This window comes from Ascaphus truei, chromosome 17, assembly GCF_040206685.1.
Source record: "Ascaphus truei isolate aAscTru1 chromosome 17, aAscTru1.hap1, whole genome shotgun sequence".
In the NCBI taxonomy this organism is placed as follows: Eukaryota; Metazoa; Chordata; class Amphibia; order Anura; family Ascaphidae; genus Ascaphus; species Ascaphus truei.
In genome coordinates, this window is record NC_134499.1 from 37,656,230 (window position 1) to 37,683,801 (window position 27,572).

The following is a 27,572-nucleotide window of genomic DNA, read 5'->3' on the forward strand; positions in this document are numbered from 1 at the left end:
GATTACTAAATACTTGGGATAGACATAGGGCTATCCTGAATATGAAAGAAAACCAACCAAGGATCAAATTGGGTCTGTGTTTTTACTGCCGGTAGGAAATGGGCAGTCTGGGTGGGTCACGTGGTTCCTATCTGCCATCAAATTCTATGTTATTACCATGGAAATCAGTAAGGCTCACTACATCAGTATTATGGACCTATAACTATATATATATAACCTATATGCCAAGTCTAAACAAAACAATATGTTTGAGAAGGAGCATATAAAGCAATGCCATTGGTTGTCAGCATTCCCGTTGCTTCCTTAGTACTTGGCATGTCTGTGAGAACTTTGTTTAGAACCTACACAGGAGGTTCTCTCACCGCATCAGTGCAACTGGAAGGTTGTAATGTTGAGTATAAATCTACCAAACCTCCTGGGCTATCTGGAGCAAGCCCAGTTTGTAGAAACACCCATGTAATAATAGTATTTATATCACTAACAATGTATGCTGCATGCATAAGTCCCTGTCCCTTATAGCTTACAATATCATTTAGTGTCTGAGGTACAGGAAGATAGCGACTTGTCCAAGGTTATGAAGATATTTGAACTGGGTACACCCACTACTGAGGATGTGACCAGGTAGTGACAATGGCACTTATCTACTTTCTTAGCCCAAGTGGTGCAGTGATACCTGTAAGTGCAAATGACAATGGCACTTATCTACTTTCTTAGCCCAAGTGGTGCAGTGATACCTGTAAGTGCAAAAATGCATAAGCCTTTTTAGAATAATCAAAACCATATTTTCTTTAACTGATCACAGAGGACATTGGTAGGGCAGCTGCCTACTCTGTGTATATAGTATATTGCGGACTCATGTATATCGGTCCCAGTTTAACCTTACAGAGATTTGGTGACGCGAGAGGAGCCAGCAGCTCTCTTGGGTTAAATGAGTTGTCCAAAGTCAAAACAATTCACACAGTAAACAGGCTACAAACTAGTTGCACGGAGGCCACCACCTGTGACCTGAGAAGTGTCAGAGAGCCCATTTAGAATCATTATTGAAATAGCAGAAACCTGACATTTGTCCTTATGTCTCCCATCCCTTTAGCAGTCAGGGAATACATATCTTTGTGATGTCTGGAAGCAGCAGGAGTCGGAGTGCCCAGCAATGAATCTCGCTGCTGCACATTTCTGCCACCCATCGTCTTAAATTAAATCCATCAAAACGTTGCTGCATCTGAAATTCTGGGGAGACCGCTGTATACCTCTTGTTAGATTTCCTTATCTATAGCTCTATGGGAAAATAATTACATTGTTAACTTTTGGAGCTGCTCTTTAATTGAATTAAATAGAAATTAATCTAGGCAACCACAATTGAAGAACATTTTAGTTCTCCATTAATGCAAGATCAATTTTGTGGCCATTGTTCTTATAGAGGAGGTTTTTTTATTTCACTTTGTTTGTATCTTGTTCAATTGTCCCACCCCTCTCTCTCCCCCTGCTCCCCTTTCCTCTCCCAACCACTTCGCCCTCTCCCCCCCATTTCCTTTTCCCCCTCACTTTCCCCCTCCCCCCTTCACTTTCCCCTCCCCCCTTCACTTTCCCCCCCTCACTTTCCCCCTCTCCCCGGATCCCTGTGCTCATTCTGCAGCCCTTATCAGGCTATGCCCGGGGCAACTGCCCTGCTCGCCCAGCCCTAGTTCTGCCTCTGGGTCCAATAGTGCGATGTATGTGTTAATGTGTTAGTTTTTGAGTGGTGACCTATGAGCAAAAGTCAGCTTAGACCAGGGACTGGGACACCTGTGCGGAAGCAGGGATATCCTGAAAACCTGACCTGTTTGTGACCCTTGAGGACTGGAGTTGCCTCCACAGGCTTAGACCTTATTTGTATATAGTGTTTATGATTGTTTCTCCTATACTCCTCAAATGCCAAATACATGGGTTACCGTGTTTTCCAGTAGTGAAGAGGTAAAGTTAAACTGTAGAAGGGGTCTCCTGTACAAGGAAAGAACTGTAATAGCATGATGAATCCCCTCTAGCCATTGCATTTCCTGGCAGTTAATATGGATATGACTAGTTAAACGACCCTCCGCTTGGTATAACACCGAGGCTCCAGCTCCCCAAAGTAAGTCATTAATTGTCAGCCACCAGTTATTATTTCACAAGAATATATTACTAAGTGTTCCTAACACAATGTCTCGGTCACAGTAATAATAATGCGGCTGAAGGCATTTTCTTTATATTGTTAATTGCAAAGTTGTTCTTTTTTTTCATTGGTAATAGATTTTGCAGGATAATTAAAATCCATGCATGCGCATTAACGTGATGGAGGACAAGGTGGGAGGGAGTGTTAGTAAAGGCGTGGGTCATAGCCAGCCATGTTATTTTATTTATTTATTTATAAAATGTGTTACCAGGAAGTAAGGGCAGATATCCAGAAGGAGAATTGGAGCACAGCTACAAAAAAATGCTAGAGAGTGTTTCCCAAAATGAGAGGTTTATTATGGTCAGAGCATGGTTGACAGAAAAAATAGAGCCCTCAGGCCCCCACCGACATGTTTCGAGCGTGCGCTCTTTATCAAGGTACACCTTGATAAAGAGCGCACGCTCGAAACATGTCGGTGGGGGCCTGAGGGCTCTATTTTTTCTGTCAACCATGCTCTGACCATAATAAACCTCTCATTTTGGGAAACACTCTCTAGCATTTTTTTGTAGCTGTGCTCCAATTCTCCTTCTGGATATCTGCCCTTGCTGTGGAGTACCGGATGCACGCACCTAGGAAGGTTAATCCCTGGAGGACCACCTGCCTTAAGTGAGTTTATTTACTCTATATACACCGTTTTTTTCCCATTCAATGATTTGGCTGGACACTAGCTAGTGTGAGTATTTACCAATTGGGGTTATACTCTTCCGGTTTATTGATACCTGGTGGAAATAGGTGTTTATGCTATAGGTGGTCACCATTTATATGTGGGATACTCCAAGGACAAACACTATGTTATACATTATAATTGAAGTTGCTGAGTCTACGTTTTAAGAGCACCACACAGTCTGGTTTTCTACTTTAGCAGGAAGTAATACATTGGGAGTTACCTCTCGTTTTCAAGTATGTCCTGGGCATAGTTAATAGGGCAAATAATGTGTGAAAATAAAAAGGAGTCGTGGGTGGTATATTTACTTAAGTTAGGGGTGCTCCACTCCAGTCCTCAAGCCCCCCCATCAACAGGTCAGGTTTTCAAGATATTCCCGCTTCAGCACAGGTGGCTCAATCAGAGGCTCAGTTGAAGATAGAGTGTCCTTTGCTTAAGCAGGGACTGGTTGAGCCACCTGTGCTGAAGCATGGATATCCTGAAAACCTGACCTGTTGGGGGGGGGGGGAGGCTTGAGGACTGGAGTTGAACACCCCTGGCTTAAGCTACAACCTAACTTGGATGTGTCTGTGAACATGAATACAAACATGTATTTTACGTAGTGGGATTACAGTAGTCAGGGCTCTACAGTCACCTGAGGGCGCTACTTTGAATACGTTGAACAAAGAAAAGGAAACACAGTACAGTACATTACAGCATGGGTGCTCAACTGCAGTCCTCTAAGCTCCCCACCCCCCAACGGGTCAGGTTTTTAGGATATCCCAGCTTCAGCCTAGGTGGCTCAATCAGTCCCTGCTTCAGCACAGGTGGCTCAATCAGAGGCTCAATCAAACACTGAGCCTCTGATTGAGCCACCTGTGCTGAAGGTGGGATATTCTGAAAGCCTGACCTGTTGGGGAGGGGGGAGGGGGTGTGCCTTGAGGACTGGAGTTGAACACCCCTGCATTACAATATGGTTTGCTTGTGTTATTTATGATCTTTTATGTGCACTGTATCGGATTAGCTGTTCCTCTCTGCTACTGTTATAGATATACATAAGCGTATTAATCTATAACTAGCTATCTCTATTTAGTGTATGTCACATTCTGCGACTATTGAGATACAAGCAAAATAAAGTGACCCGTTTTTCAATTGTGAGACAGTTTTCTTTAATATAATCAACGTTGTGCAAGCCATACATTTAACATGACTAATACAAGATATCTTTGTAGATGTAGTTATTTCTGGTTTACTGTGTAATTTAGAGGAGCTTGGAGACTTCAGGGAAAAAAGATGTTTTCCTTGTCAGCTTGTATTATATGACAAATATTTTTTGACGCTTATTCCACTGTGCTTTATCCCTCTTCTCTAGGTATTAAACCAAAAATCTCACAGCCAACAGAAAAGTATATAATCAGTCCTTTCCGTGTTAAAGGTCTGGTTTGTTCCCCTTCTCATTACTATGCTACTGGGTGATACACATCTTCCGGCAGTAGAACATAGCCATGACTCACAAAAATATGGCACGATTTCTGATATGTTCCTTGGCCGGATTCATTGATAAATTATACCCGGTATGTTCTCCGCGTCTAGAGCCAGAGATCTAATACTGTTAGCTGCTGCGTGTGTATTTTAACCCAGTGCACTGCGTACACTTAGCTAAATGACATACTGTATTTACATAAAGATCTTAATTTGGAGTACAAATTCTGTTTGTATCTTCACTTTACATTTCTATGTTTTCTATATATTCTGTAATACTTTTTAATTTTGTAAACGGTCTGTATTAAATCAAACTAAAGTTAGTTGAAAACTATTTATTGGACTCTAAACCATTATTTTCTTTAGTCGTACGTCCCTTTTTTTAAATAGATCAGTCAAAGGTAAGAATAATTACTCAATATTTCGCATCCGGCTTTGAAGCAGTAATACCCGTTTGTAATGTTGCCATTTCGGTAAATAATACTGCAACAGACACAGTGATCTTACACTACTTGCCATCTGTTTTGTAATGCAAGATTTTAAAGGACAATAAATAATTTCCATTAAATATGCAACATGTTTAGTCCACACCTAATGTAATGTGCCCTTGTAAAAAAAGTGATGCTAAAATATTGATAGAATAATCTCCATGAGCAGCAAGAGGTGTATTTTGAAACACATCAAATACAATGTTCTCTAAAAGTCAGATAGCCGTATTCCTCCTATTTCCCCCCAAATCTGTCCTAATATCCCATTTTTTCCATCACAGTAACTGGTACTACCGTCTAGTACGTTGCCTAGGAGGGACATTTGAATCCTCCCATTCATTCTCCTTTCTTATTCATGGCATGGCTAGCACATTCCTAAATCTGTCTCAGCGTCTCCCCTGCTGAAATCCCTCTCCTGGCTTCCTATCAAATCCCGTATCACACACGTATCAAATCCCGTATTCTCTTAGATTGTAAGCTCTAAGGGGAAGGGATTTCCTTTCCTATTGTCTGATTTTGCTGTGCTGAATGTATTATTCTAATTCCCTGAACTGTATTCTTTGTGAAGCGCTGACTACACTTTTGGCGCTATATAAATAAAGACATACAATACACACTCAATTCTCCTCTTCACTTTTTTTTAAAGCGTTCAACTCTTCTGCTCCTCCTTACATCTCAGTCCTAATTTCTCACTATACACCATCCCGAGTCTTGTGTTTATCTCATGAATGTCTTCTCTCTACCCCTTCTGTATCTAAAGCCCTCTCCCGCATTAAACCTTTCTCACTGACCGCCCCACACCTCTGGAATGCCCTTCCCTTCAATATCCGACTAGCACCCTCTCTATCCACCTTTAAGACCCAACCTCAAAACACACCTGCTTAAGGAAGCGTATGAGTACTCCGTGGCTGATTCTTTAGACCTCATACATAAACCAGAACGCCCTCCTACTGTCTCTGTACGTTCTTCCCATCTACCAATTAGATGTATGAAGCACTTCTTCCCATTGTGTTATTTGTATTATTTGTTATTTATTTGGTTGTCACATGTATTTCCAGTCGTGAAGCGTAAGGCTGCGAACCCGCTGCGGCTGGCGGGGCGTGCGGCCGCGGACCACCAGACCCTTGCCCGAATGGTCCCTGCCCCCGCTGCCTCCTTCCGGCAGGGCTGACTATGTACTGTGACGCGTCAGCCGGCCGATGCTGCAAGATCGTAGTGATTTTCGGCGCTGACACGTCACGTGGTACGCGAGTCAGCCAATGGGGAGGAGGGGAGGGAAGGAGCTAGATGGGAGGCGCCTTGGGTGGGGAGCAGGGAAGGAGCTGCGGGTTAAAGTGTGTGAGTGTGTATGTATGTGTGTATGTATGTGTGTATGTGTGTGTATGTGTATGTGTGTGTATGTGTGTGGGGGGGTGGACGGCACCATGATCAGATCCCGCCCACTCCCTCCCGCCCCCCTCCCTCCCACTCCCGCTCCGGCTCCCGGCTCCCTACAGACCGGTCTGTGTCTGTGTCTGTCAGCGCCCGGCCTGTCTGCAGTGCGGGCGCGCTGACTGAGGGAGCGGGGCCTTAGCCTTATGTACATTAATGAAGCTATATACATACATACTGCCAACAGGCCTCACACCTTTCTCCTTTGCAAACTATACAAAATTCTGCTGCTAGAATAATGTAACTTTCTCCCAAAAAGTACTCTTCCTTACATTTAAGGCGCTCCCCTTATCTGCTCATCCTACATATCAATGTTGAGCTCTCGTTATACCCTCTGCGTCTCTTGCGCTCTGCACATAACTGTCTCCTCTCCACCCCTTTCACCTCTACTGCTCTCACTTGCTGTAACGGGGGCAAGCCTGTTTACAACAGCTGGAGCTGTGGGGTGTCAGCCAGGCTGTGGCCAATCCCTGCCTGAAGGAAGGCAGTCTAGAAAGGGGTTTAAAAGGCAGGAAAATGAACTGTTTGTCTCTCCCTGGTCTGCATACAGACTACACGTGCGTGTCTTTGACCCCCTAGGGACACCAGAGTGTGCGGGCCATCTCTCTGTGTCCTTGAAGCCAAAGGACACCAGTTATCTCTATAGACGTCTATAGAGAAGCTGAACTTTGACTTAGAAAAAGCCTATGCTTTATGTTGCTGAAAAATGGCTGAATAAAAGCCTACATATTTCCCCAAAACAAGTCTCCTGTCTTCGTCTTAAACCTTTTTCCCTCACTGCTCCTTACCTGTGGAACTTCCCCACGTGCAGTATATACCAAGCACCCTCTCTCCCCAACTTCAAGTCAAACCTTAAAACTCACCTCTTAAATGAAGCATTTCAATAGCCTGGACTCATGGGTATTGTCCCACAGTCACTGCTGCCAAGCACTGATTCCCTCACCTCCTGTCTCTAAGTCTCCCAACATACCACTTAGATTGTAAGCTCTTCGGGGCAAAGATTTCCTTTCCTAGTGTCTATTGTTTGTTGCACTCGTTATATTATAATTCCCTGTACTGTCTCTTTTGTAAAGAGTGTAGTACATTATGGGTGCTATATAAATAAAGATATACATACATACTAAGGAGTCTCTGTATCAAGTAAGCGATCTGCGCTGACGTATTTGTGTATGTTTCTACTGTCGTAGAATTTGTTGCACTCTGACTTGCGCTACCCGTAAGGTGACGGGAAAAACCAATGTAGAAAACTGTCAATCACGGCAATAACAATTTGTCATGAGTCATTTTTACACCTATTGTCATTTGTTTGTGGTTGGAAACATACCGTACTCCTCTGTGTAATTGAACGGTAAATACGTTATCTGAAGGAAACATGCTCACAGAGTCTTATGATCAGCAGTCATTTTCATCTGACATTTAAAAACAAAAAACACTATATAGGACCCTACTCGAAGTACTTCAACATTTCAGCTTCTGTGGGGAAATAAATTCGGACCACTTCTCCCAAAAATGTTTTTAAACTTGTTCACTAATCTGATAAAAATATATTGGGAACATTTTAAGGGAAAGAGGCAGCTAAGAAATGGGAAAATCCCTGTAAAAGTGCCGAAGGGCTCACCTTTTGTAGTTTCTTGCTAATTTCTATTCTCACTTCCTAAAGGTGCCAGGTATATATTGATTTGGGATATATTATTGGCATAATCGATAATGAAAGTTTGAAAAAACAAAACAAAAACACCCTCGTAACCATAGCAGTCATGAAGGCATATATCATACTGTATATATCATACTGTATATGTCTATGTCCGCTATGGTAACTAAATGGTTAATGAAATCTTTATATTTTATTTTAATGACAATAGGTTCTTTGTGTACTTGGTTTAATCCTAAACTGGCTGGGACTGTACAACTAAAACAAACAAATACAAAATAGACATGCTAAACCCCCAAATTATTAAAATATACATTTCATTATAAATATACATTTCATATATAATGAAGGGACCGTGTCTGTAACATTCCTATGTGCTCCGTACCGCGCGCTATACTGTCATGGTGATGCGCTGTGAGTCCCATTGGGAGAGAAGCGCCATGTGATATAAAGTTATTTTTATTATTGTCCTTTTAGGTAGCATAGCTGACATAAAAGTATGCATGGCTTCATGACCACTATGGTTACGAAGGGGTTAATGATATAGTGATTTTATGTTTGTATTTTATTCCCAACCAATCCAGGGTGTCCAATTAGGTGTTATATATGGCGATCACCATATAGATTACTAACATGGTCCTGCAATGGCCCCTGGACCAGCTGGAAACCCCCCAGATAACATAACCGAAAAACACTCTCTTCAGGAAATATTGCAAAGTTACTTTTTCAAATAGAGGTCCTTTGAATTGTGATTTTCAATTCAACTGCTTCAGGTATATATTCACCCTTATTAAGTTAGGAGAAGACAGCTTTGGCAGTTTTATGCATTTTTTTGTCTGAGAAAAAGCGCGGTAGCAGCTACCACAATTTACAGCAGAAACAGCCCTTTGTCCTTCCTCCTCCTCTTCACCGTTTCATCAGAACTGGAGTGAAAGTGGGAGCCAAGCATTTCCAGAACAGTAACACTGAGCATGCTAGTTTCTTCCTACTTTTATCAGCATCCCCTCTGCTTAAACCAGTGCTTCTTAATTTTTTTGAACCTACGGACGGACCTCTAGATCCTCAAGTATATTTACCTACGGACTCCCACACTATTAAATAATATATTTTCCAAAAAAAGGCGTTAAAAATTAGCAAAAGAAATATGAAAGGATAGGTAGGATACAGTGAGTGACAGAAATATGAGGCATTTGTGGTTGCTAATAATGATATGCAAAACTTCAATATCGTTGGAGTTTTCATTTTTTCCATTTTTTCGGTCCCGTTTTATCAGTTTGAAAAATGTATTTTTTGTTTCTGTTTTTTTCACGGACCTACTGGACACGCTCCACGAAGTCATCTACTTGTCAAGTGATGCATGGAACGAGGTGTATTTCTAAATACGTATCTGGATGTATTGATAAAAGTACATACTAAAAACCCTGGAATAAATGATGAGGACCATGGCAACACCATGTTGTTTCTAAACAGAGTTGAATTTCTGTAAACTGTTGGATGCTCTCTTGAAACATGCCTAAAGGACCAGCCGTAAACAGAACTAATACATGAAAGGAAAGAACATGACAGGCATTGTTTAAAACTTTACTTAAAGGTTAAACATTACTAGCGGATATCAGCATCTGGATATCTGGAAGGCTTATAATAAAAAAAAGGAAGATAATTGAAAACTTGGTTACAACCAACATTAACACAAATATGTACAGTATCCCAGAATACATGATCATTGATTTGAGATAATTGTACATTATCAGAAGAATGCATGCATAACATTTAGAGCTAATGAAACATACCAAGTATATAAGGGGAGTGGTTTTCAACAATTTTTTTGGTTAATAAACCCTTTAATTATTGTGAAATTCTACAGAACCCCAACCCTCTCTAATAGCGCGTCTGAGATCAGATGCATCGTAAGGAACCCCAACACTCTCTTAATAGCGCGTCTGAGATCAGATGCATCGTAAAGAACCCCAACACTCTCTTAATAGCGCGTCTGAGATCAGATGCATAGTAAGGAACCCCAACCCTCTATAATAGCGCGCCTGAGATCAGATGCATTGTGAGGAACCCCAACCCTCTCTCATACCGTGTCTGAGATCAGATGCATTGTACGGAACCCCAACCCTCTCTAATGGTGCATCTGTGATCAGACGCATTGTAAATTATTCTGTATTTGGTAAATTTTTTCAAATGACCTGCAAATTGTAGGGAAAGCTTTAGTGATAACAGCAAAACCCAACAGTTCTTAGGAACCCCGGTTCAAAAACACTGACATAGCGGTAACTTTGCAAACTACCATAGTTCCCAAAGCACTGTATGAAAACTGACAATTTTGTATCATTGTGTTGTCTCTTTCAAATGGTTATTTTTGTTAGGGATTTCCTAGTCATGAATACTTGTGCAGCTTGCTGATTAAAGAGACATTTGGAAATGTGTAAGTGGACTGGGAGAAACTGTTTACGTTACGTTGGCTCTCAGTTTCTCAAACAAGAGATCAGTGTCTCAACTCGGAGAATCAGGAGTAAATTCCACACATCATAGATGTGCTGAGTGCATTGAAATACAATCTAGAAAGAATTTAGAAATATGCTACAATTCACCAGTAGGGACAGAGTGTAGGGGTTTGAGTTAGTTAGTAGCAGATGGAACCAATAATGCATACAGGAAAAGTATTGGGTAGCAGGCTACATTGGCACACCTCTGGAGACCACACCATTTAAACTGTCCGTAATCTTTTACTACGAGTTGATTTAAAAAAATAATGTAAACTACAAGGTGTTCTTTTTTATTTTTTATTTTTTTTATAAATGCATTAGGCATTAGGAAGATTAATTTGTCATTCTGTTTCTGTGAATTTCTACCTAATCCCAGACAGATCTGTTGTTGATTAACTCTTTCTTGCTAGGGAAGACACTGTACAGTAAGTTCTGTGAGGTTTTAAGATGTGCTTAGAACTTAACCCATTTCTTTTAGTTAAACATATATTTATATTGGTTGCAATTAAAAGAGAAAACCCATGTCTATAGTAAAAAATAAATAAAAAAGCATAGCAAAAGAAACATTGTGTTGTCTAAAATGTGAACTTGTCGCTGGCCATAAATTGCCATAAATGTTTAGTTACAAAACAGTACATGAAAATAATGGGACCATCCCACTGTATATAGGCCCCGATTAACTAAGCTCTGTTAGGCTACTTAACATGACATTAACCTAACTTACCGTTACATTAATAGTAACGCTGCATTTACTCAAATGAATAATGTGATGTTAACCCCATTTTACTCCGATTAAATGAATAGTTAAAATAAAACGCCAATGATATACAAATGAGCTGTTATCATAAGCATACGATATTTACTATGCCATGGTGACACCAAGGCAGGGAGTGAATGCTACTTTAAGTCATACTTAATCCTGCTGTTAGGTATGACACCCCCCTACCCCCCCCCGCATATCACATAGGCTATAAGGCCCTGCTTGGCAATGCCTTTCTTACAGCTTTGGTAAATAAAGGGGAAACCCCCAACTCCCCCCAGGCAGCCTAACCAATCACCCTGAGGCACCTAACAACCCCGCCTCTCATCTACAGGAATGACTTGCATCCCATCTAGCCAAAGTTTTTTTTGCGTATTCCTTCATAAACTGACATATTACACAGGGTCCGTCACCCTCACATAACACGCGGTTAGTGACGTTGGGTTAAATCACCCAATTATATTGCTTGGTTTAACCAGTAGTACTTTATTTGTACGTAGAATTTGTATTTGTAGCATGACCTGCAGCCCGTTTAGCCAGCTTTGGCTCTTATGGCTAATAGGACTATAAGTCCTTCCTGTAGATGAGCAGGGCGAGGGGTTGTTAGGTGTGTTGGGGAATTTTATTTATAAAATATTTTTACCAGGAAGTAATACATTGAGAGTTACCTCTCGTTTACAAGTATGTCCTGGGCACAGAGTAAAACAAATAATACATGGTTACAAGTACAGTTACATAAATGAGCAGGGTATACATTATATACAAGACATTGCGTGCACAGTTAAAGAAAATATATATTATGAGCGTATGAAACAGTTACAGACCAGGTTAAAATGTGAGACAGCCTTAGATTTGAAAGAACTTAAACTGGTGGGGGTAGGGGGTGAGTGATAGGGATACTGTAGGTGCCACGACTGGGTGGTTATTCTCCAGGGTGGAGGTAGAGGACCCTTTGTTTGCCATAGGGATTAGTAAGGCATTGCTATCCACTTTGGTATGAAGAAGGGAGCGGAGGGGGTAGGTAGACTAGTGTTGAGTATATATTAACTTAGCTGTGGCATGTAGTGGCCAGCTAACCATGGGTTGCCAATGACTAGCTTTCCACTTGAAGTATTAAGGGGTTAACGTTTTACAAAGTTGATAAGTTGATTTAATCTTAGGTAGCCCATTGGTACTACAAGGGCTAATAACTACTTTATTTTATATGAAACTATTGTATACAAGCGTGTATAGCACAGAGACTGAAAATCTTATTGAAGTGTTTGGGGAATTTAGGCTGAAACTGTCCCGAATGACCTCTGCAACAGATATGAAAAAGACCCTTAGGGTCTATTCTGGTAGCTCGAAAGTGTGACAAACCGCGTCTGTAGTGCCCTTTAGAAGCGGATTGGAACGCTTTGCTATTCTGTAAGCCCTTATCACATGTCCAAACTGCGTCTAAATGGCACTTCTAGAAGCGGTTTCACTCTTGCTCTGACAATCCGATCAGTTTGTCAAAAAAGTCTCCAACTCGCATTTTTTTTGCTCACAGCTGCTATTCTCGTAGCTCCGCTTCTAAAAACTCGCATTTTTTTTAGCACCTCGTAAGAGGCGAGATTGGTATTGCGAGTTTCATCTACACCTTGAAATATGGGTTTGGCTGAGAGAGCAAAACCCATAAGTCAGACCGGGGATGGAGGTAGCAGCTCAGGTAATTCCGCTTCTAATGCAAATACAACCCGGGCGGTTTGGCTGTTAAACCGGGTGGTTTCTCACTTAAAAAAAAAAAAACGGGTTTAGAAGAAGCGGTTTGAAATGGAGAATAGGTGTTTTCTCACATTTCATTCCGCTTCTTGTGAATATGAAAAACCGTGCGGTTTGGCAATAATTACTTTGGAGCTACTAGAATTAGCCTCTTAATGTTTACAATGCAACCCATACAAAGCTAGATTCTCCATCTTTTACCAGCAGATCAGCCCTGAACCCATCATTTGCTAATTTTATGGAGTCATTAATTGACATACATTTCATTAGTGGGCATAAGAAGTAGTGTACTATTGGCACAAAGAGACTGCTTGCTACCCTGGCAATAGTGAACATTAATAATTGACAAAGCTTCCAGAATTAATTCATGCACCGGCAGCATTTTCTGTAACATAAGACAGCGACTGCAGCGAAGGCAAGATAGCGGGAGAAGCACCTGTGGCTTTTAAGATACTGAAGAAAAATTTCCTTCATTCTAGAATAATTTAACTTTCTTTTTGATAGATTTATAAATGAAAAATAATATGAAAATATGAGCCGTCAAGCTTATTTTTACCGGGTTCCTCCACAGGAGCTGCACAGAAGGAATCAGCACCAGCCAGAATCAGCCAAGACCAAGGCACTCCAGACTGTGGTTGAGATGAAGGTATGGTCGGCATCTTTTGCTGTAGTAATGTATATTGTATGCTGTAGTGGGCCAAATATTTGCCAAATGCTCATTTTGTTCTAAAAACTGATTTACAACGCAAGTGAGATATAACATGTTGGTATTTGCATGATACAATGTTATTTTACTTGAATTTATATTTAGATTCATGTTGTTTCATCGTTAAATAATAAGACATTTAAACTACATATATTAGACCTACAACTTGTGATATACATTCTTTATATAAATATACAAATAATTATATATATATATATAATTATTTGTATATTTATATAAAGAATGTATATCACAAGTTGTAGGTCTAATATATGTAGTTTAAATATATATATATATATATATATATATATATATATATATATTTTTTTTTAATAGAGAGAGAGAGAGAGAGAGAGAAACAATATATACCCTTCAGGCTGCCATTTGACTTTAATTATATGGAAATAAAACAGATTCCTGTCTTTCTGTGTAATAATCCTTGGGAGTCACTCCCCCAAAAAATCACTGTATTAAAGTGTTACAGTTCTGATAAATATCTGTTTTTTTGGGAGTTCCCTATCTCTGACACTTTATATAATTTCTGTGATGTTGCTATTAATTTTTTAGTTAAATGGGAACATGTAGAGGCAGAAATGTACAAGAAGATACGAGATGTTATAAGAGAGAGAGGGCAATTTAACCATCGTCATCTGTGAATGAATGGAAGCATGTCCAATTCATTCATGCAGTGCTCAATATAATATGTAAGACAACGTCGCTTGTTATACTGTATCATACCAATGGGAACTGCTGGTTGTCAAGTTTTCAACATTCTGGTAAGGAGCTCTTGAATTTTAAAGCCTCGTGCATATTTTGTTACAGATAGTAAGTACTGCCCACACTTATCAAAAAACAAAGGAAACACGGGCAGAAGGGTGCAAACAAGTGTGCATACAGCCTTGTACAGGGGTGATTAACTCCAGTCCTCAAGGGCCACCAACAGGTCAGGTTTTCACGATATCCCTGCTTCAGCACAGGTGGCTCAATCATAATCACTGAGGCACTGATTAAGCCACCTGTGCTGAAGCCGGGATATCCTGAAAAGTTGACTTGTTGGTGACACTTGAGGACTAGATTTGACCACCCCTGATCTAGGTTAAAGGTGCAGTTCCACGTAGCAACATGTAGAACAGGAGTAGCCAACTCAGTCTTCAATTGAGTCACTGATTGAGCCACCTGTGCTGAAGCAGGAATAGCCTGAAAACCTGACCTGTTGGTGGGCCTTAAGGACTGGAGTTGGCCACCCCTGGCCTAGTGCATGATTATTATTATTATTATCGTTTATTTATAAATCGTCAACATATTCCGCAGCACGGTACAATGGGATTCCACAGATTACATTACATAGAGTTCTCTACCAAAATCATATCATCTATAAAAAAAGGTTTAAAACACACAAAATTACAAAGCTAATAGCTTCAACGATAAAATAAAAGCTACAATAAATATGTACGTTTGTAAAATTGTTCTAATGTTGGTGTGCTTTGATCTTTTTTTTACATGCACACTTTGAAACATTGTTCACTTTGCCCAGTATTATTTGGGGATATTTAACATACAGCACTGTCTTCTTGACAAGCCGATGAATCTTTCAATAATACCGTATAACATTACAATTACTGTAACAGCACTTTGAATGTATGTATTCTCTTACTCAGGGGTGAGCAACTCCAGCCCTCAAGCCCTCCCAACAGGTCAGGTTTTCAGGATATACCTGCTTCAGCAAATGTGTCTCAATCAGTCCCTGCTTCAGCACAGGTGGTTAAATCAGTGGCTCAGTCTTTCACAGAGCCTCTGATTGAGACACATGTGCTGAAGCTGGGATATCCTGAAAACCTTACCTGTTGGAGGGGTTTGAGGACTGGATTGGAGCGTCCTGCTCTAACTGCTCGCTTTATGTTTTAGTAACTGGACGTTAATATTACACACCTTTACCAATAGTACTTTTGTAGGTACGCACTGCTTATGCATTGCTGTCTTTTAACCTTTAAACATCTCACTCTGTGATGTGTTGGAGCAGAAGTTCTCTGCTGGTTCCAAATAATTACCAACTCCCTATTCTTGTTCATTTTGATTCCACGTGACTATCATACGATCATATGGCTCCGTCCCCACCCTATAATTTCTTACCTCTTTCCAATCTTAAGGTGCATTAATTGCTGAGCAGATTTACTGTTTACAATTCTTCAGGTCGATCATACCGCCCACATATGTAACCTTACAGTATATACAGTAGGTTAAGTCTTTACTAGATCTATATTTAACGGGTCAGTGTCTCCTGGAACCAAAGGAACTAATGAAGGTGCCATGTGTAATAGGATAAATTTAGGTTGACACATTTAAAAAATAAAAATAAAAAAAATACACATTTAAGTATTTTAAAATAAATTTTTAAAGTTGTCCACGGAAACATGGTTTGGAGGGTTTTTTGCAATCTTTATTGAACTTGTTTCAGTCCAATCTACATGTAACTTTTTTATTCTTTTGTTCTTCATTTGTAAAGTAACACTGTTGCAATTATTGTTCAGTGACAAATACAAGTAGTTAATAAGCATGAAGTCAGCAGGCCCACAGTAAAGCAACACATTTATTTTTTCACAGTACACAAAGAAAGTTCAAGTACCTTAATAACTAAAAAAATTATAAAAGAAAATATAGGACCATTTCAATGTGATATAGGCAGGCAAATTATTGAAAATAAGGAAAAAGAAGAAGAGGTATTAAACAAATTATTTGCCTCTGTATTTACCGTAGAATAATCAATTGTAATAGCAGGAGGAATCTACAACCTCCTATATTAAAAAGTTCATGGGCGGCTTGAGAAAATTAAAGTAAATAAGGTACCTGGCCCTGATGGCATACAACCAACAGTTCTTAATGAGCTAAGTTCAGTAATAGGCCAAACCATTACATTTAATATTCATGGATTCCATTTCAACAAGCTCAGTACCACAAGATTAGCTTAAAGCAAACGTGTTGCCTATATTTATAAAGGGAGTTAGATCACAACCGGGGAATTACAGACCTGTAAGCCCAACATCAATAGTGAGAAAGCTAATTGAAGGTCTCTGCTGTGTGCACCTCAAATAAAATCATTTGATAACTCAATTTTTGTTGTAAAATTTTTACAGCTTTCACAAAGGTTTAGTATGGGATAATATTCAGGAATACCTAATAGATAACAAAATTATTAGTAATAGTCAGCATGGATTTATGAAGGATGGTTCATGGCAAACTAACCTTATTAGTTTCTTTGAGGAAGTAAGTAGGAATTTAGACTTGAGTAATGCAGCTGATGTGGTCTACTTAGATTTTGCAAAGGCTTTTGATACGGTTCCACACAAGAGGTTGGTGTACAAAATAAAGCAAATTGAACGCAGTAAAAATATTTGCACCTGGATTGAAAACTGGTTGAAGGACAGACAACAGAGGGTTGTCATAAATTAAACTTTTTCAGGTTGGGCTAAAGTTGTAAATGGAGTACCTAAGGGATCGGTACTGGGACCCTTGCTTTTTAACTTGTTTATTAATGGCCTTGAGGTCAGCATAAAGAGCTAAATCTCCATCTTTGCTGATGACTCTAAATTGTGCAAGATATTAGAATCAGAGCAGGATGTAATTTATCTCCAGAAGGACTTGGAGAGACTGGAAAATTAGGCTGGTAAATGGCAGATGAGGTTTAATACAGATAAATGTAAGGTTATGCATTTGAGAAACAAGAATAAACAGGCAATTTACAAATTAAATGGGGATAAATTAGGAGAATCCTTGATGGAGAAGGATTAAGGAGTGCTTGTAGACAACAGGCTTAGCAATAGTCCCCAAAGTCATGCAGTAGCTGCAAAGGCAAACAAGATCTTATCTTGCATTAAACGGGCAATGGATGGAAGGGAAGTAAACATAATTATGCCCCTCTATAAAGCATTAGGAAGACCACACCTTGAATATGGAGTACAATTTTTGGCACTACTCAATAAAAAGACATTATGGAACTAGAGAGTGCACAGAAGAGCCACCAAATTAATAAGGGGATGGAAAATCTGATTTATGAGGAGAGGCTAGCTAAATTAGATGTGATTACATTAGAAAAGAAGCGTCTAAGAGCGGATATGATAACTATATACAAATATATTTAGAGACAATACAAGGAGCTTTCAAAATAACTATTTGTCACAAGGGCAGTACAAACGACACAGGGTCATCCCTTAAAGTTGGAGGAAAGGAGATTTCACCAGCAACAATGGAAAGGGTTCTTAACAGTAAGGGCAGTTAAAATGTGGGATTGAGTACCCATGGAGACTGTGATGGCAGATACAATAGATTTGTTCAAAAAAAGGTTGGACATCTTTTTAGAAAGGAATACAGGGCTATACCAAAAACGTAAACATGGGAAGGATGTTGACCCAGGAAATAATCCGATTGCCAATTCTTGGAGTCAGGAAGGAATTTATTTTTCCCCTTATGAGATATGATTAGATGATATCTCACTCACTGGGGTTTTGTGTTTGACTTCCTCTGGATCAATAAATGGTAAATATAAATATAGTATAAAAGTATCTGTCGTCTAAATTTAGCATAGTTTGATCTTGATGGGCGTATATGTCTTTTTTTTTTCAACCTCATCTACTATGTAACTATGTAACAAATAAGTGGAACGTTTACCTCAAGGGAGGCTCGTCTTTTAAAGGAAGACAATTATATTTATTCTTATTACTTTTTATATTATATCACTGATGAACCCAACTCCAGTTGAGGGGAAAGAAACGGAAGAATGACTAATTGATAGATGTAATGTTACAAAACACGAACATGAATCTGCTTTAATTATTCAGTTTATTCTGTGTTACCATGCAAACCCGATGCATGTATGTATCATTTTATTTATAGAGCCCCAACAGTGTATGCAGCGCTGTACAAAAGTACAATACAAGGTAAATAAATTACAAACAATGGCAAGAAGTGCAACAGTAATAAGAACATAAAGCAAAAAGAGACCTTGTACCAGAGAGCTTACACTCTAATGTTCCTCCTTTCAATACATTCTCGCCCTGCACTCACAATATCCTGTGGTCATCGGGGAACGTCCCTAGAGTTCGGTTCCTCGTCGCTATATTGGAGTATTTCATCATTGAAGCTATGATAGCATTGCAGATTTCGAGCCAAGAAGCTGAAGAGCAAACAATAAATATAACCGGACATATATGCTGGCTTCGCTGGCTGTGATTTAGCCTTTATAAAAGGCTCCATCAATATTATTACAAAAATATATATTTATTTTAATGATAATATATATTGGATTCAGTAGGGGTAGGGCTGTAATTCTCCTCCCTCCCCACTTCTCCGCCTATCTTAATGTAAATAAAGAAGAAATAGACTTTGCAACAGATTTTAATGTGTAGTTGAAGACAAGGCGGATACTGTATTTACCAGTGTCCCGTGTCTGCAAAACAGGTGCAGTAGTTTTGCAAGTAAAACAGCGTTAACTTACCTTAGCCCAAGAGAAACATCTAGAATGCAATGCAATTTTTTTTGTTAGATGGCATATGCTCAACTTTAAATACAAATGTATACGTGTTCGGTATATACTTACCTCTGTGGTGAGTAAGAAGCTGCAAGAATTGTACTGACTAATGTGCTGTATCCTTCTAAAAAACAAATATATGTATCGATTTGGAAATGCATTTTATGAAGGCAGAAAAGAATGGCAAAAAAAGTTCTAGCCACATCAGCCTTTGAAGGGATGTGTCATTCTCAGATTTAGTATTTGGCAACTATCAACATTCTTCCAGACTCTAATTATTTTAATGGGTGAATGTCTATAATAAATCAGGTTCTTGGACCAAACTGTTAGAAGCCAGTTTAATTAGGTAACAAAAAATCCAGCCATTAAGAAAATGCATGTTCTGCAAATATCAAGGTGAGTTATCATGGGATGCTTTAAGCCGTTATTTTCTGTCTACTCATTGGGCTACTATAGTACCATACTCTGTAACAAAACCCTATGGCATAACGTTACTTAACCCCCTTTATCCCTGTGGCTACCAATGCATTGTGAAGGAATGTGTACCGGCACCAAAGGGGTTAACATATAACAGAAACACCCTACAAATAGAACACAAGCATAACATCCATATGGGCAACTATTAACCAACCTAGTACTGTAGCTAATCATGGGTTGTATATATGTTTCACAATGTCTATATAATGTATTTTTTCACCTATTCTTGGTTGGCTAGTCTTATCTAACCGATGTCTATCCGGGCCAATATATACTTATGTAAGACGGACCTAACACTAGCTTGGGATAGGTGATACAAATCTAGTTGGTGGTAGCCCAATATCGGCAGGTATCGGACAATGACATGGGAATAAGTAATTAGTTGTTAATTACTCGTTTGCATGCTGATTTCCTTATGCCAACATTAAAACGACCACATAAATATTGCAGCGGTACAAAGCCCGTTATTACTGCTTTATCGCTGGTTATATGGCTTCAGTAAATAGGTTTTTTTTTTTAAACTAGTGTTAAATATCCATATCAATTTACAGTCTTCAGTATTTTCTAGCATAGCAGTAGTTTAGCTTGAACCCACAATGTAGTTTGCACCTCAATTATGCTTATGTAAATATGATAATTGTATTTGTAGGTTTATTAATTAACCACTGATGTTAAGGCCACACCCACTTATCAGTTATATTTTCCTGTATGTGAACAATTTCACATCTAGACTTTTGCTCCAACATTTACTGGGTTTGTGGTAGAATTATGTGATATTCTGTTGAAATGTATGTGTATTGTTGTGTTTGGGAGGTGGTAAAAGTGTATATGTATATATCTATATTATAGATTATATATGTGTATATATATATATACAAAATCTACTCGCCACACAAAAAAATCTACTCGCCACCTAGTACCAAACGTGTGCTGCTTGGGCCAATATTTACTCGCCCGGGGGTTAAATCCACTCGCCCGGGGCGAGCAAATGTATAGGTTTGTCGAACACTGTATATATATAACAGATATGTATATATATATATATATATATACAGTGTTCGACAAACCTATACATTTGCACGGCCCGGGCGAGTGGATTTAACATCGTGGCGAGCTCCTATTGGCCCAAGCAGCACACGTGTGGCACTAGGTGGCAAGTAGATTTTTTTGTCCGCGAGTAGATTTTTTGGTGATTTGTCGACCACTGTGTATATATATATATATATATATTTAACAGATAGCTCATATAAACGCTCATTTGAGTGCTAAATGTAACGGGCATAATTTAATACAAATTCTATAAAAGTATCGCTAATGAATAGAGTTTTTTGGTTCCACGTCGTAATCATTTCTCCATGTATCATTTCTAAGTACCAGTGTCCTTATTCAGAGCTACTGTAATTTAGCTTATGGAGTTCTTGGTTACATGCCAAGAGTCTTTCATAGTTATGATTAGTAGGCAGAATCAATGACTCAAATGTACTGTAACGGGAGAAATAAACTAAATATGATTTTTTGTGGTTTACCTTACTCCTTATAGAGATCACCATCTTTGTGTTTTGATCCAGATTTTATTTGGCAGGTAAGTTAAAAGGTTTGTGTGTTTTTTGCTTGGGTGTGTATGATAGTGATTACTTGCGGTAGTGCTTTTTAGAAGTTTCTATTCATCCCTCATGTCACCCAGAAACCCTCTTAACGCTGTAGAAGATTGTAGACCTATTCATTTGGCCGGTGATGAAGTGTTTTCCATCACAGGGAAGAGAGCTTCAGAGCATATTGAATGTGGGCTGAAGAGAGACACAAATACTGTACTTTCCTTTACTGTGTCTCATTTTCCAGTGTATGTCTGATTAACATAGTAGCATGCCTCTCATCAATAATAATGTGTGTTGCCTTATGAGCCTTTCCCATAAGCAATTGTCCTTATTCTCATACAGTACCTGTACATTTATTCATGCAGATCATTCATTGAAACTAACGTAATAATGAATTTCCTTTCCACTCATTCCCCTTTTACAGACTCTTTCTACATTAGCCTAAAGCATTTTTTTTTCTTTACACGTTTAGTAACCATTTGTTCCCAACTTTTTTTTTTTGTCGGGGGGTCGGGGGGCCTTGTAAAATGAGGATGGACTTGAAATAGAGTGCTTTGGAAACAAGTTGTAGAGAATTGTACTGTATTTATATTTTTGAGAATTTCAACACGATTTCTCACACAAGTTGTCCTCCTCACTGTTCTCCTTTATATCAGGGATGGCCAACTCCAGTCCTCAAGGACCACCAATAGGTCAGGTTTTATGGATATCCCTTCGACCGAGCCACTGATTAACCACCTGTGCTGAAGCAGGGATATCCGTAAACCCTGATCTGTTGGTGGCCCTTGAGGACTGGAGTTGGCCAGTCTTCAATTGAGCCACTGATTAAGCCACCTGTGCTGAAGCAGGGATAGCCTTCTAGCCTAACCTGTTGATGGCTCTTGAGGACTGCAGTTGGCCAGTCCTGCTTTATATGCGTGGCGCTGTATTCAGTCATATGGTTTCCATCTTGCACAAAACAAATAAGTATATCCCAGAATAACCAAAGCTTTTTTAATAGAAGCATTATAATTTTTATTCATAGTATTGCAATATTTCTACTAACTTTTTATTGCATTTCTACATCTCTGCATTGGGCGGTATGAACTGGTGTGCATGTGTGAGACCAGAGTGAGTGTGAATTAGCGTTTCTAGAAGAAATATACTGTCGTTTGGTTATTTCAAGCCTTTGCAATTACTACTTTGCATGGCAGCAAATTCCATTGATGTGATCAGTGTGTACAGGTATCTCAGCTTTCTATATATTCCAATATATAACCCTATAACCACATACTTCATCTTTTTAAACAATATTTTTGATTGCTGTGTGCTGTGTGATCTGTGTGATTTCTCTAATCTGTACTAATAGCGTATGCATTTTGTGGCATGCCAGCAGAAAACCTAACAATATTATTAACATGATATTAAAATGTATGTTTCCTTCAATGGATAAAAGACAAATCTGAAATAATATTTTATTTGATCAACATGTATTAAAGGTGCAGTACCTCAAGATAAACTTTGAAAAATATAATAAAGAATATTCATAATACAGGGCTTTTCCATAAAAGTATCTTCATCTCTTTAAATGAAGGTTAAAAGTAGTATAAATTCCTTTTTGTATGTAATTTCAAGTATGCACAATCTTTTCTGTACAAGTGGCCACCAGATTGAAAATGTGGTCAGCTTCGCAATACGAGTTACATTTCACTCTGTGAAACTTCCATAACAAATGCATTAAATCTCGATTGCAAAACTGGTACGATTTTTTTATAGCTACACAATATTGCACCATGTTTCCTGACCCCACAAAATGTTCATCTGGCCCTTACTTCCACTTCGCTCGATTTTAAGACTTAAATACATGCTGTCAGCATACCACAACCTTTACGTTTGAAAGATATGTGGTTGTCCTTGAACTAACAGAAGTATTCCTTAAAAGGTTTAGAAACTTGCAATCAGGTTAGCAAAACGGTTTCATGAGCTTCTTCTAAATGCAACATCTGCTTTTAGGGTTCTCTTCACTTACTCTATTATTCGGTATGTTCATTTCGTTTTGTCCTTGTTCTCCTTGCACTGAATGGAGCAGACATCTCCCTTAGCTTCCACAGGAAGACCAATTCACAGCATATATAATATAGAATAGGTATTAAACATATCTACTAGTTGGTGCTAAGCCATTGGACACCTTATGGCGCCATAAGACACCTTATTACCCATTCGAGTGTTATGAGGTATTCAGCAAACATTACATGGTTATTATATACTGTTATATGCTGATTATACCCGAATACAATGAAGCAGCAATACTTTGGTTCAGATTGGTTATTATACTAAATGTATCATTGTACATGTTGTGAGCAAATCACCCCAATGGAATCATGATTTCTTTACTCACACGTTGCTGACTATCACTGACACTCATTGAGTTCAACTTTGATCAATGTGTTAATAGTGTGTTCATGATTATGGAGCTTAATAGACCCATTATGGTGATAAGACATAATTGATAAATAAGAGCGAAATACATGGGACTCTTAGTAACCTGTGACTGCATATTCCTCATGTACTGCAACTCCCATCATACAGATTACAATAGCCCTAATGGTGTGATTTTTCATATATAATATATTGTCTTATATATTATTGCTTTCATCGTAGTGCATTTCAAGTAAACCACTTCATATTGGTGAGAGTAGAAGGTGCCACTTGTTATCTGTACCTACACATTCCACTATCTGTACCTACACATTCCACTATCTGTACCTACACATTCCACTATCTGTACCTATACATTCCACTATCTGTACCTACACATTCCACTGGGTTCAAATATTTTCTGCCTTCCATCACACCCATACAATATGGTGGGGTTTCAGCTCACTAAATTGGGGACCCATTGGACTAATATCTTGGACATTGAATTCATGCTCCTCCATTTTATACAAGATGAAAGGTTTGATGGAATGTGAAAGGAAACTCATTAATTGTATCACTGACAAATTGAACAAATACAAATTGAACTGTGAAATAATGTACTGTTATTGGGATATACTTGTCAAGGTGAAACTGGGGCACAGTCTGTGCAGGAAAACCCCACTAGATTTATTGAAAGACAAATGTTGGCTTAGTTTGGCAAACCAGAAGACCCCCATTTAAATGAACTGCTTCTAATATTGAGTAACTTGTACACAAACAGAAAAGATTGAAATAAAGTATATATATATAAAGCATTGCAAGAAGTTGCACAAAAGACCAGTGCATAGCATGAGTTCTGTGATGTTTACAGCGGAGGCTCACACAATGTATAGTACGGATTTGCCTTCCTATACTACTGCTAACATAAATATTCTACCGTCTCAGACAGGACTTCAGGGCCCAGTGCGGCTTACTCGTATTCCGAAAACTCCGATTGAAACTCAGGTTTTTTTTTTGTGGTGTGGTTTTTTAGTATTTAAATCAATGTTTCGTTTTTAATGCAGGATACAAAAATAGCTTCCCTTGAAAGAAATCTAAGGGACCTTGAGGATGAAATACAGATCATAAAAACAAATGGAGTGCTAAACATAGAAGACCGTGAAGAAGAAATTCGACAAATGGAGGTTTACAAGAGTCATTCAAAGTTCATGAAGAGCAAGGTACCTCGCCCTAAATAATGCAAATGACAAAACCACTAAGAATCGAGATCAACACTTGTTCGCAGTGATTTATTGATAATGCAATTTGAAAAAGAGAAGGAAAAAAAAAAGAAATCAATTCTAAGAGGCATTAACTACGTATGGCTGATGGTTTATCCATGCCTCACTGGAGGTGTTTTAACTAATTTATTTTGTGAAAAGGTTTATAACATCAATGGGTCTCTCTATCTGTAAGTGCATTTCCCTGTAATGTTTATTAACATTCCATAATTTACTTTAGTGTCCCACTAGTGCACGGGCGGGCAGCTCCAGTCCTCAAGGGCCACCAAACGATCAGGTTTTCAGGATATATCCCTGCTTCAGCACAAGTGGCTCAATCAGAGGCTCAGCAAAAGACAACCACTGATTGAGCCACCTGTGTTGAAGCAGGGATATCCTGAAAACTTAACCTGTTGGTAGCCCTTAAGGACTGGAGTTGCCCGCCCCTGCACTAATGTCTTTATTTTACACAGATTATTATTCTGTTTGCGGAGTTCTGGTGAGGACTAACAAATGTCCTCTTCCGCACAACTTGCTACATTGTCACAGTATTCAAATGCAACATACAGTATACAGGGCTTTTTTCTTTAGGTTTGGAAAAAAGTGATAGCCAGCCATACCCTTTTAGAAAAATGTGTTTTTTTTACATTCTTACACCAGGGACACAAAGTAAGGTAAGAGGAGTAACAAAGGGACAAAACCCCTCCACCGTGCAGCCAATAACAATACCACTATTACATTCTTAGGATTTTTGGTGGAAATAAATGTTTAGGGTTAGCACACCTGTTATATAAAGGAGATGATGCAATCATTTAGCACGCAAGAGACTACACCTTTTGTTTCCCATTGCCCTGTGATTAGTTGTGTGATAAAGGTGTCACATTGTAATCAAAACCACATGCATTGTCTTTCACCAAATCCGTCTTTTCAGTTACAATTGAGATCTGCACCAAAGGATACTAGTTATACCATTCATCAAGAAACCTTTCAAGGTGAAAAGAATATTTGTATTGCTGTCATCGAGCAGATCTTATTATACTCCACCTGGGGAGATTAACCATGAGACATTTTGGTAAATACAAGTTCGAGTTGATAACGATTACAGAGCAATTCTTCATTTAATTTGAATAGCAATTTTTCCCCTTGAAATGGTTAGGATTGCTGTATAAATGTTTTAATAGATTTGTAGTGTTATGCTTTGTGGCTTGTAGGTTTCTAACATATTCACTGTGCTACACTCACTAAACCATCAGCTGCACATACAAATAAACATAATAAGCATAATAAACATCCTGTAGCCAAATATTGTATAAATATATTTTAGCAATTTATTTTTTATCAGCGCAGTATAGAAGTTTTGATGAACAATATATCATTTTTATTTGAACTTCTCAGAGATGTGAGATCCATTAACATGGTAACATACTGTAGTGCAGGGGTGCGCAAGTTGGGGGGCACAATTTTTTTCTGGGGGGGGGTGCGGCGGTTACAGAGGCGCTGCACTTCCCCGAAGGCATTTAAGTTAAAAGCTGGGAGACTGCGCAAGGCTTCTGTAACTTCACTTAACTTGGTGTCGGACGACGTGTCACCATGGCAACCCCAGGTCACGTGACGTTGCGTTGCCATGGCAGCGTACTGTCACATGACCCCACGGCATCATTTGACGCTGGAGCCGGGGTGGGGGCACGAGCAGGGGGAAAAGTTTGCACACCCCTGCTCTAGAGCAGTCGTGCTCAACTCCAGTTCTCAAGACCCCCCAACAGGTCAGGTTTTATGGCTATCCCAGCTTCAGCACAGGTGGCTTATTCAGTGGCTCAGAGACTGAGCCACTGATTGAGCCACCTGTGCGGAAGCAGTCTTCGACTGAGCCACTGATTGAGTCACATATGCTCAAGCAGGGATGTCCTTAAAACCTGACCTGTTGGTGGCCTTTGAGTACTGGAGTTGGCCTCCCCTGATCTAACCCCTTAAGTGGCAGAGAGCTTGAAACACATGCTTTGCTATGCAGTGCCTTGCAAGTCACTTTGGCACTTAATGTAATAACAATAGAAAATATTAATGATCACTCTATTCTTTCCCATAAGGATTTATGGAGTGTATGACATTTTTTGTTCACACAGCTGTAGTTTAGTATATCTAACTTTTTAAAGATGCTGTTGTTATTTGGTATGTTGTAGAAAAGTGTGCACGTGCCAGTTCATTGTGTTTATTTTCTCAAGGACACTGCTTACAATATACATTTCCATTATGTGGTCTTTCTGACTTCTCTCTAGCAGTTAGGTTAGGATGAGCATTTTATTTTGTTTAAAGCTTTTATACTCTCGAGGCAAAACTTTCCGTACATGACAGCATAAGACATGATCTTTAAACAAAAGAAGATTTTTCTCTTGCCAACTCTTTTCTCCCATGGTATTATGGACATCATGAATCCTACTTCCAAGATGAGATGAAGTGTGAGTGATGGCCATGTGGGTTTCATATAAAAAAAAATCTCCACTCCCATTATCTCCAGTAACATCTCTTATTTGTATACGAATGTATTTTGAGTGTTTGTTTTGCATATGTTTTTATTCCTAGATTTACTGTTGAAAACAAGAATACGTTATATATGTGGCATAACCCCCACAAAATGAATCTTCCTAATTTGTGTTTTAGTTGTGTTACTGTACTATAGTATAACAATATCACATTTACATATGAGTAACTCAAGTTAGATATATGGTCCTTATACAATACAAC

General features: G+C 39.0%; 1 protein-coding gene across 19 annotated transcripts in view; it reads left to right on the forward strand.

The window, feature by feature from the left end:
* The window catches only part of ERC2 (ELKS/RAB6-interacting/CAST family member 2), a 608,533-nt gene that overhangs the window by 69,158 nt on the left and 511,803 nt on the right, over positions 1-27,572 (forward strand). For 10 of the 19 annotated variants that reach the window (XM_075574861.1, XM_075574848.1, XM_075574849.1 and 7 more), the window contains 3 exons: positions 13,450-13,524; positions 21,123-21,164; positions 24,639-24,794. In XM_075574861.1, coding sequence (XP_075430976.1) covers positions 13,450-13,524; positions 21,123-21,164; positions 24,639-24,794 — 273 coding nt within the window. The remainder of the gene's footprint in view (positions 1-13,449; positions 13,525-21,122; positions 21,165-24,638; positions 24,795-27,572) is intronic. The other 9 variants (XM_075574862.1, XM_075574853.1, XM_075574854.1 and 6 more) reach the window with 1 other exon arrangement.